The sequence below is a fragment of the Budorcas taxicolor genome, chromosome 6, assembly GCF_023091745.1.
Source record: "Budorcas taxicolor isolate Tak-1 chromosome 6, Takin1.1, whole genome shotgun sequence".
NCBI classification, from domain to species: domain Eukaryota; kingdom Metazoa; phylum Chordata; class Mammalia; order Artiodactyla; family Bovidae; genus Budorcas; species Budorcas taxicolor.
Window position 1 is genome coordinate 93,348,576 of NC_068915.1, and position 18,140 is coordinate 93,366,715.

At 40.0% G+C, this 18,140-nt stretch overlaps 1 protein-coding gene across 2 annotated transcripts in view; it reads left to right on the forward strand.

Annotated features, from left to right (window-relative positions):
* The window catches only part of ANXA3 (annexin A3), a 74,528-nt gene extending 58,750 nt beyond the window's left edge, over positions 1-15,778 (forward strand). For both annotated transcript variants that reach the window (XM_052642069.1, XM_052642068.1), the window contains exons 10-13: positions 1,020-1,115; positions 5,743-5,801; positions 7,732-7,854; positions 15,328-15,778. In XM_052642069.1, the coding sequence (XP_052498029.1) occupies positions 1,020-1,115; positions 5,743-5,801; positions 7,732-7,854; positions 15,328-15,387 (338 nt within the window). In that variant the 3' untranslated portion in view covers positions 15,388-15,778. The remainder of the gene's footprint in view (positions 1-1,019; positions 1,116-5,742; positions 5,802-7,731; positions 7,855-15,327) is intronic.
* The last annotated feature ends 2,362 nt before the right edge of the window (positions 15,779-18,140 follow it).

Sequence of the window (18,140 nt, forward strand, 5' to 3'; positions counted from 1 at the left end):
AGGAAAACCAGGCATTACAGGTGATCTCTGTTAATGCATAAATACAGATTATCATTCAACTTTTTCTGATATGAAGGTAAATGGGTGCAGTGGGGAAGCTGTTTTTCTCAGACCAGCTATTCCATGGAACTGCTAAGCACCCACCCCTTCACTCATGCATGTCCCTGGTTCATTCTGGAAGCAACAGCACCCAAAAATCTAGAGCTCCACTTCCTGTGGACATCTAACTGTATCTTCCCTGTGCTGGTCTGGAGAACCACCACGGTGCATGACTACGCTTACACCGAGTTTGTGGGAAAATGAGGAGACTTGGACCTTGAAATTTCATCCTTTTTAAAAATAATAGTAATTGTATAGTATAATTGCTTTATTAATGTCTTTATTTGAAAAATAAAAACCAAACAATCATAGATCTCCAAATTTTCTGTTTTCAAATTTTACTTGGAAACAATATACTTGGCTTATGAAGTATCCCTCCAAGCTAGGTGGCGTGTGTACAGGTTTTACTTTCGGGAAATATTGACCAAGAACTTTCAATGCCTTCCAGTAAGTATGAAATAGCCTCTGCTGCCTTGGGGAGTGATTTATTATTCAGCACAAAGAAATCCTCACAGTTAAGATTTCAGTAGCAGATTTAAAATATATTTGACTCATGACCACATTCTTGTTCCTCAGGTGCTGTTATCTTTTAAAAGTTAGCCCACCTTGCTAGAGAAATTGTTTATCATTTAACCTTTCAGGCTATTTTAAATGCTTACAGCCTAGGATGGGGAGGGAAGAAAGGAGAGAGAGAGATTAATCATTGAAGAAAATGGCCTATGAAGTTCAAGTTTTATTGTTGATGATATTTTAAAAAAGAAATCCAAAACAAAAACTTCTGTGCTGAGTTTTTGATGGTTTAAAGAAGTGTTTGTGCTTGCTACTTAATAACATGATTTGCTGCATATCAAATCAGAAGCTAAAATATATTCAGGTATCAACTAGGATGCTTTCAATTTTTTTGCGATGCTGCTTTTCAGCATTTGATGAATACAGAAACATCAGCCAGAAGGACATCGAGGACAGCATAAAAGGAGAATTGTCTGGGCATTTTGAAGACTTACTGCTGGCCATAGGTAAGTCCATCAGTGCTTATAAACTGAGACACTTTGCACTAGTTTTCAATCAGTGTCAGGATCAGCTCTTTTCATCTCAGAATCCTGACTGATCCATCTTTATGCTCCCCAGAGCCCTCAGCACAGCCCATGGTACACACCATATGCTCAACAAATATTGTGAAATGGATGCAGGAAGATGTTCTCTGTTTAGGGCTTCCTTTGCCGTTTAACTTTGTGTTTATCTTGGTACCACGTTTGGATTATAAACTCCTTGAGAAAGAAAAATGTTACACTTCTACTGGCATTTTTATGGAGCCCATTGAAAGCCTAGATCTAAGCCCATATGGTAATTAATCATGTTTGGTTATTTTTGGAAGATGTCAGTGGCCTCCCAACATTAAACTCAGGACAGAACTGCGGGTCTCCTCCTTGTTGGCTGTGCGAACAGGGAGAATCAGAAAGAAAATAAGTCACGGACTGAATCTGTGCCTGGAGAGACACGTGGATTAACAGGCAGACAAAACATGGTTATGTAAGCTGGTCTGTCTTCTCCATCAGGTCTCTGCAGCCTGTGCTTTTAGGCACCCAAAGAACACCTTGCAAGAAAGATGCATTCAGAGGAAAGAGACACTCTTCAAAGACAGGATTCAGTGACCATTCTAGTCCAACTCAAGCGTGCGAGAGTGCTTAGTCAGTCAGTTGTGTCCCACTCTTTGTGACCCCATGGTCTGTGGCCCTCCAGGCTCCTCTGTCCATGGGATTTTTCAGGCAAAAGTACTGGACTGGGTTGCCATTTCGTCCTCTAGGGGATCTTCCCGACCCAGGGATCAAACCCACATCTCCTGTGTTTCCTGCATTGTAGGCAGATTCTTTACCCGCAACTCAGTCTAAATGCTCATAAGCACACAGGATTGTTCAGAATCCCAAAATTCTCTAATTTCTGATGACTGTTGGTCTTGCTTCTCTGCTAATGCCAGGGTAGGAGTACCTGTCCTCCACAAAACTTATCATTTCACCAATGAAATATCATATCTAACATCAATCATAATAATTAATAGCTTCTCCAGTGAGATAAAGATAGCTGATATCTAAGCGTACCCTCCAGAGTGAGGCTCTGATTCATCTTTCAAATGTTAATTACCACCTCTGGAGGGTGGAAGGTGCCTCAAATTGTACTTTTTAAATAAACATTCGTCAGGCACATACGACATGCTCGGCATTATGCTAACCTCTTGGCAAACAACAACCCATTTAAGCCTCATGACAATCCCATGGGTGAGGGATTGTTATTATCCCCATAGGAGACCTGAGGCACTGAAAGGTTAAGTTCCTTTCCCAGGTTACTCAGGGAAAGTGTGGTGGAGCTGGGGCTCTAACCTAGGCATTTGGGCTCCACAGCCTGTGATGTTAACCAGCCTCTCCAATGTGCTTCAGGGGAAACAGAGGTTGAAACCTGCACGTGTCACCCCATCCACAGTGAAGTATTCTAAATTACAGAAAAAGTACCAGGGAGCAAGCCCTCCCTAACGTTTGGGCTGTATTCTCAGGATTTCCTCTGCATGTGTTATTTCACTAACTTCTGATCCTCTCTTCAGTGCCAAGAATAGGATCCAAATGCTGCTTTAAAAAAAATATGTACACACACACACACACACACACACACACACACACGGGCTTCCCAGGTGGCACTAGTGGTAAAGGACCCACCTGCCAATGCAGGGAACATAAGAGACACAAGTTCAATCCCTGAGTGCAGAAGACCCCCTGGAGGAGGGCATGGCAACCCACTCCAGTATTCTTGCCTGGAGAAGCATTCCATGGACAGAGGAGCCTGGTAAGCTGCAATCCATAGGGTTGCACAGAGTCGGACACAACTGAAGCATCTTAGCAAGCACATATGTGTGTGTATGTATAGGTGACTTGCTAAAAGACAGGCCAAGAAAGAATAAAAAGCTTCTTTTTCAATTAAAAAAAAAGAATCAGAGATCAGTCTCCATACTTAGCTTTGAGAATATTCCAGTGTCAGTGATAAAGCCAGTTAATTGTTTTCATTTCATCCTTTAACCTTTACATCAATTTTGCTGCTTTTTACCTTGCCTGCTGTATTATTTGAAAAACTTAAGAGGTACAGATTCTCACTTCATTGAGCTAAGAGGCATTTTTGGAAATAGATACTGAATTATGCACTAAATTTGGGCTACAGTGTGTGTTATTTTATCAAGTGAAAGAAACACTTTAAAATTTAACTAATTTAAAGTTCAAGATATGTCTCACTTTCATTTTCTATTTCAGGCTATCACTAGAATACATTTTAAAGAAATCTTTATTGAGATAGAAGTCAAGTACCATAAAATTCACCTGAAGTATGCAATTCAGTGCTGTCTGGTTTCACAGAGTTGTGCAGCTGTCACCAGGATCTAAGTTTGGGATCTTTCCATCAGCCCTCAAAGAAACCCTGTGCCCACTGACAGTCACCCCCCATTCCTCCCCACCTCTGGCAACCACCAGTTTCCTTTCTGAGTCAATAGATCTGCCTGTCCTGGCTATTTCATACACAAGGAATCTAATACACTGCCAACACATAGCTTGCGACGCGAAAAACCATCTAACATCTGAGAAATGCATGGTAGGAAGATCACTAGTTGTCAAATCTGTACGTAGATAGGAAGAAGCTTTCTTCAAAGAGACTATTTCATTAGGGAGAAGACTTTAATCTCAGAAATGTATACAGGAGTCTGAAAATCAAACAAAAAGCTTTTCTTTTATGGAGAAGAGATAAACAGATCTTAGCAGAAGCTTTTTTTTTGAGATTGATTTGTCGCGTGCTGGGTCTCCATTGCTGCATGCGCTTTTCTCTAGTTGTGGCGAGGGGGGCTCTTCTTTAGTTGTGGTCTGTGGGCTTATCATTGAGGTGCTGTCTCTCCTGGAGCAAGAACTCTAGGGTGTGCAGGCTTCGGTAGCTATAGCTCTTGGGCTCAGTAGTCGTGGCACAGCATGTGGGATCTCCCCGGACCCAGGGATTGAACCCTGCCTTGGTAGATGGATCCTTAACCACTGGACCATCAGGAAAGCCCTAGCAGAAATTTTTAAAGAAGTTGGACAAGCAAGGAGGCAGGATCATTGGGGGTTGAAAGGAAGCGTGTCTCGCCTTGTCAGCTCATTCTTAGGACAAGCTGAAAAGGAGGCATGTTGGCATTTTGGTACTTGCTCAGTCTGGGGACCAAGCGAGGATTCAGGGGCCTGTGACAGGGGTCAGAGGAAGGCCTGAGAAAGTTTGGTCAAAAGAACACAAATGGCAAGAAGCAGGCAACCATGAACTCTTGATCATCATAACGAACTTCAAAAGACTCCCTGATTTTTTGGAATTTCCCTGAGTTTTCCTACTGGGGTTGAGTCTTAAAGCAGGCTTCCTTATAGTGTATACGCTACCACTTCCCCAAATATTCACACATGAGGAACAAATCTGGTAGTTAAGACCATAAAGTGAAGGAGAGGATGAAGGATTGTGGAAAGAAAAGATTCCCTGCATTTAGTTTGTGAGGAGCGAGATGATTGAAAGACTTAACAGGATAAAAGCAGGCATAAAAACTTCCAATCAAATGATTAAGGCTTGCTGAATATAAGTTTGAGAAAAATATAGGTAATACTAATTCACATCCTTGGTTTCTTCTCAGACAGTTTCAAATCTGTAGCTGTTATCATGTTTGTCCCAGATTCCATGTTCCCAATACATTTCTCTGTTTCCCTTAAGACACAGACACAAAAGGTCTTTTCACTTTCCTTAAAAGAGTCTGAAAGGCACTATGAGAAAGCCACTGTTCTTGTTCTGATCTCCAAAATTCATTATAAAATTCATTCACTTTTGGTCAGCTTTCTACCTAGAGATCAAATTTAAGATGATACAAGTAATTGTGTTGCAATAAACAGACTTCTTCCCTACAGACTTTTCTAGTCCTGGCTACTTTCACTTTAAAGGATAATTCATTTGCTCATGTTTTTGCCAGTTATCTTTATTATTATTATTATTATTGTTTCTGCTTTACTCATTATTTCAAAATAAAGAATTGAAAGATTTTAGTGTGTTTTTTCAATGACTGAATTTAGATTACACACACTGGTTATGTAATTACTCAGTCTATAAATTCTAATTCAATCACTTAAGAAAAAAATCTTTCTATTGGAAAAATTGGTTTTAAGCTGAGTTCCAGTGCCCCTATTTGCCTAATGAGTTATTTGGAGCAACATCTCTGCAATCTTTAGACCCAAGCTATTCATCAGTAGTCAAAGATGTTAGAAATGGAGCAGCCGTACGCCCTAGGGAGTTATCAAATGTAAGCGTAGGTGTTGGTGTGTCTGGGATCTGGAAATGAGTCAGCTGCTGTGGGAGTATCTTTGGCAGGTAATTTTATTTTCCCTGTGGCTAAGGATAATTACTGTGTTAAAGTTCCATGCAAATATGACGTTATAAGGCTTCAAAATTCAGGTTGAGCATTCATTCATTCTTTCATTCTAAAGAAAAGCGAGGAGTAGGGAGGAGGAGAATGGTATGGTTACCCAAAAAGAATCTTTTTTAAAAATGTATTACTATAGATTAACTCAATTTCTATTAAATGAAACTGAACATTACTTTGCTTTTTTATAACAGTTCGTTGTGCAAGGAACACGCCTGCCTTTTTAGCTGAAAGACTGTACCAAGCTTTGAAGGTTGGTCTGGAAATTTCATTTATATTCTTAGCTTCCCTCAAGGAAAATGTAAAACTATCACTTAATATTGATGGCCTATTTCTTTTCCATTTTGATAGAGTTCTCTTTTGTAGCTAATCTGTCTACTAATTTGGCTCATAGGTTGATAATGAATTTCCTAATCATTACAGAGGTAGGTGCACTGAAGTGCTGACTAAATTATTTCTCCCGCTTCACAGTAATGTAGGCAGTTGATTGGTTTTAGGACAACAGCCCTCAAACGTGATCCAGTGGCCTCTCTAGCCACCTTACTTAACCCACACTGAGCTAGCCGCCTTTCAGGATGTAGAAACCCTGTGTTTTCTCATCTGCTGTCACTTCTAGGCGGGGAGCTCTGTGAATCTGTTCAGTTCTTTCTCGTTTATATCTTCAGACCCTCATAGTGAGCCTGGCATGCAGAAGATGCTGACTGCAATTTCTTCCTGGACATTTCCTATAGAAATCCACGTGCCCTTTCAAAGCTGTGTCTGCAATAAACACAGCACTTCGTCACCTCCCATCCCAGTCTTGCTCTGCCTCCTGCCTTCAGTCATCTCAGTGGATAACACCGATAGGAACTAGCCTTCCTCCCCAGCCTTGATCTCTACAGCTCAGCCACGTCAGCCTTCTTTCTGTTCCGTGATTACTCCAAGCGTCTACCCATGTCAGGGTCTTGGCGTTTGTCATGCTCCCTGCCCGGTGTGTGTCTCCTCCAGATCTATCTATGGCTGCCTCCTCTCATCTCTGAGGTCTCAGCTCATGCGCCCTCCTGAGAGAGGTCTTCCCTGTCTACCCAGGTCACCTGACTTCCTTCACTCACATTCCACCCCATCGTTCTCAGTACCACTAACTTACTGTCCTTCCTGTCCACCTCCATCAGCGAGAACTCCATGAGAGTGTGTGTTCTGTAAGCATTTGTTGTGCTCAGTAAGCATTTGTTGAACGAATAAATGAATGGTGTCAATATCCACCTAACTGCTCAGCTAGAAATTCTATGCTTCTCTTTCCCTCTTTCTTCTCAAACCTCATTAAGATTTGTCAGTCTACCTTTACGAGCATCTCTTAAATCTTACCAATTTTCTCCATCCCTACGACCATTATTGTAGATCAGGCCGTCAACATCGCTTTCTGTCTCTCTCTTGGTTATATAATCACTTCTGGATGGATCTCAAAGCTTCCAGTCTTATTCTGTCATCTTCATCCTACTCTTTTCCTGAAATCCATTCTTCAGACTGCTGCTGTCAAAGGAACCTTCTGAAATTACAAATCTGATCTGATCTCAACACACTCATTTTTAACAGACTACAAATAGTTCTTCACATTCAGGATGAAGTCAGAATTTCATTTCATGGTTTATAAGGTCTGGCCTTTCCAGATATATTTCTTGCTGTTCCTTCTTATTACTTATGTATCCGTAAATGTGGTATTATTTCTTGCCCTAAAGTGTCACGTATGCTGTATCTTATATTGAAACATTTTTTTTTCCCTCTGCATAATAACTCCATTCCTTCTTCTCCTGGCTGACTGTTGGCCCCAGCTTAAATCCCACTTTCTCAAACAGTCCTTTACTAATCCTTGATTTGAATATGGTAGGCCTCCCTAACACATGCTTCCATAGTACCCAGCACTTCCCATATATCAGATTTTATTGTAATGGCCCATTTTCTCACCTGTATCCTTTACAAAACTGAAAGCTTAACAGGGGCGTCTCATCTCTGTTTTCAGCATTTAGCAATGCAATGGCAGAAAATGTTCTTGAATAAATGAATGAGGGTGTTTGATGAAAAATGAGAGAAGGAGTCACTGTGGTTGAATAGTTAGTGTACCATGATCAGTGTCTCATGAATAGAGATCCATGTGTTGTTTTGTGAGCAATGAGATTGGTCTCGTGGACACTTGCATTTCTTAACAGGGTGCCGGAACTGATGAGTTTACTCTGAACCGAATAATGGTTTCCAGATCAGAAATTGACCTTCTGGACATTCGAGCAGAGTTTAAGAAGCTTTCTGGCTACTCCCTGTATTCAGCAATTAAAGTAAGTCTCTTCTTAAAAATAGCAAAACATATCTTGCCCCTCTCTACCCGTCGTCTTTCCCTTATAATCCTCAAATCATGGCAATTCATGAGTTAGGTTTCTCTCTCCTTGTCAGTGTGTAAATGTGTTTTTTGAATTATTTGTCAGGCATAAAAAGGAGTGAATTTGAGTCAGTGGTGATGTGGATGAATCTAGAGTCTGTCATACAGGGTGTAGTAAGTCAGAAAGAGGAAAACAAGTGTCATGTATTAATGCAAAAATGTGGAATCTGGAAGAATGGTGCTGCTGAACCTATTTTCAGGGCAGGAATAGAGGCACAGAGGGAGAGAATGGATTTGTGGACACCAGGAGGGAGTGGAACAAACTGAGAGAGTAGCATTGACATATATGCACTTCTTTGGGTGAAACAGCCAGTGGGAAGCTGCTGTGTAGCACATGGAACTCAGCCTGATGCTCGTGATGACCCAGATGGATGGCATAGGGGTGGCTGGGAGGGACGTTTCAGAGGAAGGGTGTATGTGTATACATATGGCTGATTCATGTTTTGTACAGCAGAAACTTAACACAACATTGTAAAGCAATTCTATTCCAACCTAAAGATTAAGAAAAAAGAAAGAAAGAAACCTCAAACAAAGAGTGACAAAATATTTCTTAAAGACAGTAATTATTTTTCAGCTCTAAAATCCTAGGTACATAAAAGGCACTCAACATTTTATTTTTTTTAGGTTTAGTGGCCACTGATTTTTCTTCTTTTGTGAATTGCATATGCAGATTGCTTGTCTGTTTTCTTATATTGCACTGTTTTAATTTATTTCAGTTATTCTTTCTGGCAGTAGAACAAAAGTATGTATTTTACATTTCCTCTTTGTTTTACACAAAAGATAACATGATTCTGCACTTTGCAGTTCTTTTCATTTCAGGAAGGAAGCTTTCTCATTCTTTTTTCTTTAACTTTTTATTTTGCATTGGAGTATAGCTGGTTGATAAACAATGTTTTGATAGATTCAGATGAACAGTGAAGGAACTCAACTATACATATACATGTATCCATTCTCCCCCAAATTTCCCTCCTGTCCAGACTGCCACATAGCATTGAGCAGAGTTCCATGTGCTATACAGTAGGTTCTTATCGGTTATTCATTTTAAATACAGGAGTATGTACATGTCCATCCTAAACTCTCTAACTGTCCCTTCCCTCCACCCTTCCACCTGCCGGCAGCCATCAGTTCATTCTCTAAGACTGTGAATCTCTTTCTGTTTTGTAAGTAAGTGCATTTGTATCATTTCTTTTTAGATTCCACATATAAGGGATGTCTTACAATATTTCTCCTTCTTTGTCCGACTTACTTCACTCAGTATGACGCTCTCTAAGTCTACCATGTTGCTGCAAATGACATTATTTCATTCTTTTTAATGGCTGGGTAATATTCCATTGTATGTATGTACCATATCTTCTTTATCCATTCCTTTGTCGATGGACATTCAGGTTGCGAGGAAGTTTTCTCATTCTTTTTAACAGCTGCATATCATTCCATTACTTGTATATTTGTACCTACCACATCAACAGATGTTTCAAGTTTCTTGCTATTCTAAACAACACTGCAATACGCGTGTGTGATTTTATCAGGTACAAGTGTATCTGAAGGATGAGTGCTCAATAGTAGATAGGAGTGCTGAGACAGATGTCAGTACACCTGTAATTTTTATTGTTGTTCAGTTGCTAGTCGTGTCCAACTCTCTGTGACCCCATGGACTGCAGCACACCAGGCTTCCCTGTCTTTCACTATCTCTAAGGACAGGGAATTTTGGTAAATATTATCAATTGACTTCCACTGCACCTCAATTAGTCAACTAGATTTGCTCATCAAAATCATTTTTATTTTTTTTAATGTGAGCTGTCTGTTGTTTTTGTACTAAACCTTTGCAGGAAAAGATACATGCTTAAGTTGAAAAAGAAAATTTATTCGAAAAGGCCACTGTCCGGTTGCGCCTGGGGCTTAGCACAGATTTCATCAACTGCTCACGCTCAATGCAATTTGAATCGATTCTGACACATTACAATAGTTTCAATCAACAGAGGAAGATACAATAAAGTTAACTAAATTGTACTTACCAAGGCAGAAAAGGAGACACATACATTTTATAAAGATTTCCAGTAACAAGGTTGAAACATGAAGAGGTCCTTTGGTTCACCCTTGGCAAACCAGAAAATTCAATTAACTGATAGCTCTCCCTCTCCAGATGGCCTGGGTAATTGAAGCTTATTGTATTAGGAAACATGTAAGCAATGTGTATCTTGATAGAAAAGAAAAATCCATTGCTGAAGAGTTCAGTGTGTAATTTAAAATTATCTTAGGTTTCTTCATTTCTGTTGCCTAACATAGATTATTAAGTAATTTCATTACGTTTTTGATATTGATGAATAGAATCGTTTTGTCTATCATCCTTGCCTTGGCTTCTGTCTTCCTCTTCCTTCTGCCTTTAGTTTAGACATTTCTCTGCTCATTAACACCTTAGGTGATGACTGGAGGGGAGAAGAGGAAGAAAGTAACTGAAAAACAAATGTGTGTCTCTTAATACTAAGACATTTTAAAAAATTGGATGAAATTAGTTTTTGGTAGATTTTCTTGATCAACAAATTAAGTATCTATCTAAAAAATAACTTGACTCCAGAGTCTTTAAGAGAAAATGTAGTAGCTACCCTCAGTTAGTTCCTAATTTATGTGTAAATTGAGGTGGACATAAATAAAGCAATTTAAAGATAATCATCATATTTCATATTGGTACTACTTGCTAAAATGTGAGATTGTAAGTGCAAAGAAATTTGAAAAAAGGATAAAGTAGGCTGACAAAATAATGTGAAACAGCATAAAATGAAATATTGGACATGGGGTCTAGAGGAGTAATAGAGGAATTGAGAGTAACAGATGTTTGGGATTAGATAGAGAATCTTCCCAGGTGGCGCTGTGTGTGTGTTTAGTCGCTCAGTTGTGTTCAGTTCTTTGCAGCCCCACGGACTGAAGCCCGGCAGGCTCCTCTGTCCATGGAATTTTCCAGGCAAGAATACTGGAGTCTGTTGCCACTTCCTACTCTAGGGGATCTTCCCAACTGAGAGACTGAACCCACGTCTCTTCCATTGGTACACGAGTTCCAGGTGGCGCTAGGGGTAAAGAACCCGCCTGCACATGCAGGAGACAGGAGAGATACAGGTTCCATCCCTGGGTCAGGAAGATCCCCAGAAGGGGAGTATGCAACCCACTCCGAGTATTCTTGCCTGGAGAATTCCATGGACAGAGGAGCCTGGTGGGCTACAGTCTGTATGGACGCAGAGAGTCAAACACAACTGCAGCGACTTAGCACACGGCACATTTCTTAGGGAAGTGAGTCTGAAGCTTACCTTTCAGGTTAATAAGCATGTGCGGAGTGCCTTATGAGCCTGGTGCTATGCTGGTCAATAGAGTCTGAAAGGTGAGTGCTCTAGAAACACATGTTTGATGAGACGTAGAAGGATAAGTACCCCGTCCAGTGTTCTTGCCTGGAGAATCCCAGGGATCGGGGAGCCTGGTGGGCTGTCGTCTACGGGGTCTTACAAAGTCAAACATGACTGAAGCAACTTAGCAGCAGCAGCAGCAGAAGGATAAGTATTAATAAGGTGCTTGATTAATTAGGAGCCTACCTTGGGAATATGGAAAAATACAATCTCAGGGGCAAGATCCATTCAGTTGAAAGAGAGCCTTGAGAACAGGAAATTGGTATTCCATTCATTCAATTTAAAATACTTACTGAAAGTATATTATGTGCCAGGCTCAGAGTAACAATTATAAGTAAAGAAAAAAAGTTTTCTGCCCTTATGGAATTAGAAATAAATGTAAAATTACAGCCATGTTCAATGTAAAGGAAAGAGAGATTGTGCTGTAAGATCACATAACAGGAGGGTTTGACCTACAGGAAGGTTTTGATTCAGATCTGAAAATGATTAGACTTAACAAGGCAAAGGTTGTAGGGGTCAGAATTCAGCAGAGCATTCTAACAAAAGGAGTCATGAGTGAAAAGACCTCATGGTGGAAGAAATGTAATGAAAAACGAGGCTGGAGGGACCGGATTGTGCAGGGCCTTTTTGGCAATGTTTAAAGATTTATCTTTTGCTTAAGAGTGATGGGAAGCCATTGAAGTGTTTCAATTTTAAGCACATAGTGTCATGACCAGAAGTATGTTTAGAAAAGATCTCGTGACCATGGAGAATGAATTGGACATAAGATAGAAGGGGTGTGGAGTGACGGGCTACTGTATTAGTCATATTAGAGTAGCTCTGATTCAAAATGGTTAGTGCAGAGCTACTGCTAATACAAAGAGAGGAAAAAGCAAAGACTCAAAAGATACTTAGGAGTTAAAACTTCAAATGGCTCAATATGACATCTTGTGAAAAGGAAGAAGGAGTTGAGGATGACTCCCAGGTGTCTGGGGCTTCCCAGGTGGCTCAGTGGTAAAGAATCCACCTGTAGTGCAGGGGCTGCAGGACACCTGGGTTCGATCCCAGGGTCGGGAAGATCCCCTGGAGGAGGGCATGGCAACCCTCTCAAGTGTTCCTGCCTGGAGAATCCCATGGACAGAGGAGCCTGGCAGGGGTACGGTCCATAGGATCGCAAAGAGTCAGACACAACTGAAGTGATTTAGCACACACACTTCTTTCCTTACAAGTAGATCAGGTTTTTAGTGGTTTTTCTTTTTTTTTTTTTTTCCCTTTGCGGGGAGTCAGGGAGAAAATTCCACATGTTAAGTTCGAGATGTCTTTTGTCGAGTTAAAAACAAATGCACAACGTCAGAGTTGCGAATTATGTTTTATTTGGGGCAAAATGAGGACTGCAGCCCAGGGAATCTCACTTCAGATAGCTCTGAGGAACTACTCCAAAGAGGTGGAGGTGGGGAAGGTCAATACATATGTGATTTTGGTTAAAGGGGAGTTCATGGAATCAAGCGCTTATTTTACAGAAGGTTTTCTGCTAGTCATGAGGACCTGATGTCACGATGAAGGGATTTAGTGATTTTCTAGATATGAGGAAATGCAAGGATTGGGTTCATAAAATTAGTTCCTAAAAATGTCTGTCTGAAGACCTGTTCTGCTAGTTTTCCCGGAGTACCGTGGCTCATTCCTGACCTCCACCCTGAACTTCCTCCAGGGGATATTGAAGGACAGCTTCCTGCAGCAGCACATGATTTAACCCTTGTAGAGGTAGATGCCAAATGCTCATGGCAAGTTACAATTTGTAACTGACGCTTCAAAACATGCAAATAGAGATGGCGAGTTGTAGCTAGTGGTATGGGATGTATTTTCAGAAATAATTGTGTCACTGAATCTTTGGACATGCATGCAAATTCTCTAGGGAGAAAATATAGATTCAGAGAAGATGTAATACGAATTTTAAGTGATAAATTGGGATTTAAGCATTACTAGCAGTGACTGGCTAAAGAGTGGAGGATGAGTCTACAAAGAAGACAGAAGTGGAGATGGCAGAAGGAAGAAAAGTCAGAACTATTTACAGGATAAGAGAGGGCTACTTGCTTAATGGGTATGATGGTCATTGAACCCATTTCCCAAAACAAGAAGCATTAACACCTTGGAAAATATGCATCAAGAATCCAAGGAAGCTAATGACAAGAGATGAGAGCCTAGAATGGATTTGTTGTGGTCAGAATGGAAAAAGATTGGGAGAGGAGAGAACCACCAGTACCACTGTTAAAAATAGGCCAACAGAAACATTTAGTTTCTTAAGAACAATTAATATGGCCTAATTAGGAAGCTGTAAATTATGTTTAAAGGTTTTGAAAATACATTGATATTTTTGGATAACAATTTCTAAAACTCCATAAAATAGAATTTTTTATTCATATAGAGGACTTCACCTTCCAATATAGAGGATTTGAGTTTGATCCCTGATGAGGTAGCCAAGATCTCACATGCCTGGTGGCAAAAAAAAAACAAAACATAAGATAGAAACAATATTGTAACAAATTCAATAAAGACTTTAAAAGTGGTCCACGTCAAAAAAATTCTTTTTAAAAAGAATAGCTATTTTCCTGAAAGATATAAAGGAATAAAGGTAGGAGAAAAGGATGAACATTTATTGTCTACAGTGGATCAAAATGTTATGTTTAGTTCTGTTTTAAACTACTTGGATGTATTTTCTCAGCTAACTAATAAAACCCCTAATACTTGTTTACAACTTTGATCAGAGATGGCTAGAGGGAGCTGTTTTAATACAAAGCCAGAGCATTGCTGACTTGTCAGTGATTCAAGAGATCATTATACAGGGCAAAACAAGACTTAAAAACTAAAATTTATGTAAAACAGAAGAATGTGTATTAAGGCCTGTTGTGTCTTATTATGAAAGCAATGCTTAGTCTCTTCTCTAAGTGACCCTTCTTCATTGCTTCCTCTACCTTACTACAATATACATTTTAACTGATAAGAAGTTGCCTTGAATCAAATAAGAATAATGTGAGGATTTTAAGCAATCTTGGTCAAAAGCCAAGTTTTATCACAGATGCTATGCAAACATTTTGCCTCTTTTACATAACAGACATGGCAACTTGTACTTTAAGCCTCAGTCTCCCTAATGGCTCAGTGGTAAAGAATCTGCTGGCCAGTGCAGGAGACGCGGGAGGCATGGGTTTGATCCCTGGGCTGGGAAGACCCCTGGAATACTAAATGACAGTCCACTCCAGTATTCTTGCCTGGAGAGTTCTATGGACAGAGAAGTCTGGTGGGCCACAGTCCATGGGGTCACAGAGAGTTGGACACAACTGAGCACAGCATATACATGGTATCTTTTCTGAATCTTTTTTGGCTATCCTAGGAGAGAGGGACTGGGAAACACACTCTATAGGAAGGTGGCTCATTTCACTTTCTTAAGTCAGGAAGTATAGAATGGGGTTAAGCAGCCAGGTTAACTGGCTCTGAATTCTGATTCTGTGCTTATTCTCTACAATCTGGGATAAATATCCTAACTTCTGTCTTTCTCATATTACTTCTTGGTTAAATGGAGATAGTTACGGTACCTACTACACAGTTGTTGTAAGGATTAAAGTAGTTAACCTTTAGAAGAGCAAGTGTTTGATAAGTATTAATATAAATATAATAAAATATTTTTTAAAGTTTGGTGAGAAAATAAAGGTTATGTAATATTATGTAATTGATGTACTCTTCCTTTTTTAAAAAACCCGAGTTGACATTTAACCACAATATATCACGCAGAATTTAAGTATTGTATATTGTTAAGAAGATGCTAGGCTAAAACGCGATTTCCCACAGATATGACTGGATGGTGGAACTGCAGGTGTATATTACTAAATGGTACAGGTCGTGAGCTTCCCACGCCGGTGACTGCCCTAGTGCTGCAGAATTCGATTCATCCATGGTCCCCTCATTATTTACGCTGTGTCTCTCCTTCTCTCCGCCTGTCGTGTTCCTTGCAGTCGGATACTTCTGGAGACTATGAGATCACACTCTTAAAGATCTGTGGAGGAGATGACTGAGTCAAGAACATCCTTTCCAAAGGCTGCCTGTTCCCACGATGGGCATTTTCCTCAGCTCTGCCTACTCCTTTTTCACGGTATTTACAAGTACAAGCAAGTGTCCACAATATCCTCTTTTTAACAGAAATTCTCATTGTTCCATAATAATAATAACCACAAAAAGTGATTATTGTCATAGAACATCTCATCATAATGTAGCCACTTATAAATGAAATTTTTAAATGAAATTAAAGATCTGCTAATACTACCCAAATTGCATTTCTGCTTTGGAAGTGAGAATCTTTGTATCGTTCTAAAGCACTCAATGCCAAACAGTGTAATAAAAGTTGTTGCCTATGTAAAAGGTGATCTGTCTGTTAGTTTTTATCATCTGCCACCGTTGTTTGGTACCTGGCGCCAATGACTAAAGATATTTTAAAACATGTTTTTGTTGTAAAAGCTGTGGTTGCTTCAATTTATCTAGTGTCTTATTAATCACAGTCATCTTTAAGAAAGAAATAAAAATGAAGATCTATGTAATCCTGGCCTCCCTTTTCTGGTATGATCAAGTAGAGGAATAGCAATGCATGAGAAGCTATTTTAGCCCTCGGATAACATCCGCTAAACTATTGATCTAACCACTGCCCATCTGAATAGTGAACATGACTTGTGGTTGTTTCAGGCTAAATACTACTTTCCCAGAATGAGTATTTAGAATCAAGTTTCTTAGGTATCTTTTTCCTCTAAAATAAGTTTGCAGAACTATACACTTTTTCTTTTATGTTTTTTTTGAAAGGGACCTAAGATGAAATACCTAGACTAAAAGGAAATATATAAGGTACAAAGCTCTAGGTAGAGTTATGAGCCTGAGCAGAAATAGAAATGATAGATGTATGAAAAATAGAGTGATGTGTGAGTTCAGAACTTTTAATCAGTAGATTCCACACTTCAGCATTTCTGAGACCTTTCAAATAGATGGCGAAGAAGTTATTTCTTGTCCTGAGATTTCCAAAATGCATATGGGAATAAAGCACAGGGATTTAGAATCTACATGCCAGGTTTTGACATCCTGCCTTAGAAAGTGAAAGTGAAAGCCACTCAGTCGTGTCCAGCTCTTTGCAACCCCATGGACTGTACAGTCCAAGGAATTCTCCAGGTCAGAATACTGGAGTAGGCACCTGTTCCCTTCTCCAGGGGATCTTCCCAACCCAGAGATCAAACCCAGATCTCCCACATTGCAGGAGGATTCTATACCAGCTGAGCCAACAGGGAAGCCCAAGAATACTGGAATGGGTAGCCTATCCCTTCTCCAGGAGATCTCTGCAACCCAGGAATCGAACCGGGGTCTCCTGCGTTGCTGGAGGATTCTTTACCAACTGAGCTTCCTGCCTTACCATACAGCCAAATAAATAAATATTTAAAAAATTAAATGGTGATAATTATACCACTTACTTCTTTCCTAGGTTTAAGTAAAATAATGCACTTAGCCCTATGCTTGAACTTGACACGTGGGCAGTGACTGCATTGTCATTTACTATTAGCAAGTGACATCAAAATGATCAGGACAGCATTGCAGCTATTCTTCAGCAGGCTTCAGTCCATCTATCACGTGCCATCCCCTGTGCTAAGTAAATGTCGGATGCTCCAAAGGAGCTCAGACTTGTTTACTTTGGCCAGAGAGCTTTAAAATCTATTTAGGGAGAGAGACCGATGTGGGTGGGGCTTAGCATACAGGAGGAGGTGACCAGTGACAAGGGCTAGACTATGAAGGTCTCACAGACCATGCTAAAGAGTTTACAAGCAAGGGAGAGTCATGGAAGGAGCATTCCAGGAGGATTTCAGTCAGGGAAATGATGTCAAATTTTTGATCAAGGAAGAATGTGTGGGAGAAGAAAGCTAAAGGCAGGGAGCCCACCTGGCAAATTAGTTCTTTAATCAATATGGAAGTGTCAGCCTGAGCTAAGATAATGGCAGGGGAGAAAAGGAAGAAAAATACACTCATTTAAGTATTTAGAAGATAAATGCTTCTAAAAATTGATAGAACACAGTAATCAAAAGAGTCAGGTGTCGTGTATGCCCTCACAATTTTGGCTTAAGTGAGTAAGTGTATCCCTGAGCAATAAATCATTGCTAATACTCATTGAGTGCCTGTTGTATAGCTGTATTAAACAGTGTAGTATATATTAAATCATGCATCCTCAAGGAACTTTCCAATGTAGGCATTAACTCAGAGACACAGGAACAGAAGCTGAGAGAAATCAAGTACGTTGCCCATTGGAAGAGACAAGATTTAAACCCAAGCAGTCCAACTCAACCATGTCCAGACCATTAACCACTATTTCCCTTAGTGTTTATCCCATTCTAAGGCCACTGTCCTTTTCAACCTTAAAACTTAGCTGTTTGAATGAAGGGATTTTTGTCTGTTGCCTTCTCTGCTGTATCCCTAATGTTTAAAACATACACACATACACACATACTATGGGGTGTTTATAGAAGTTTCATCACATAGGCTTGATCAATCATTAAGCCCATTTTCAGCCCTTTTCCCTTCTTAGAAATTTGAGGACCAGGGCTGAAAATTCCAAACCTCTAATCATGGCTTTTTCTTTCCAATGACCAGACCTCATCCAGGAGTCCATCCAGAGCCGCCTCTTTAGCAAAGACCAAATATTAGGACAAAAGATACTCCCAGCGTTCTTATCACTTAGAAAATTACAAGAGTTTTAAGAGCTCTGTGCCAGGAATGAGGGGGCAGAGACCCATATATCATGTTT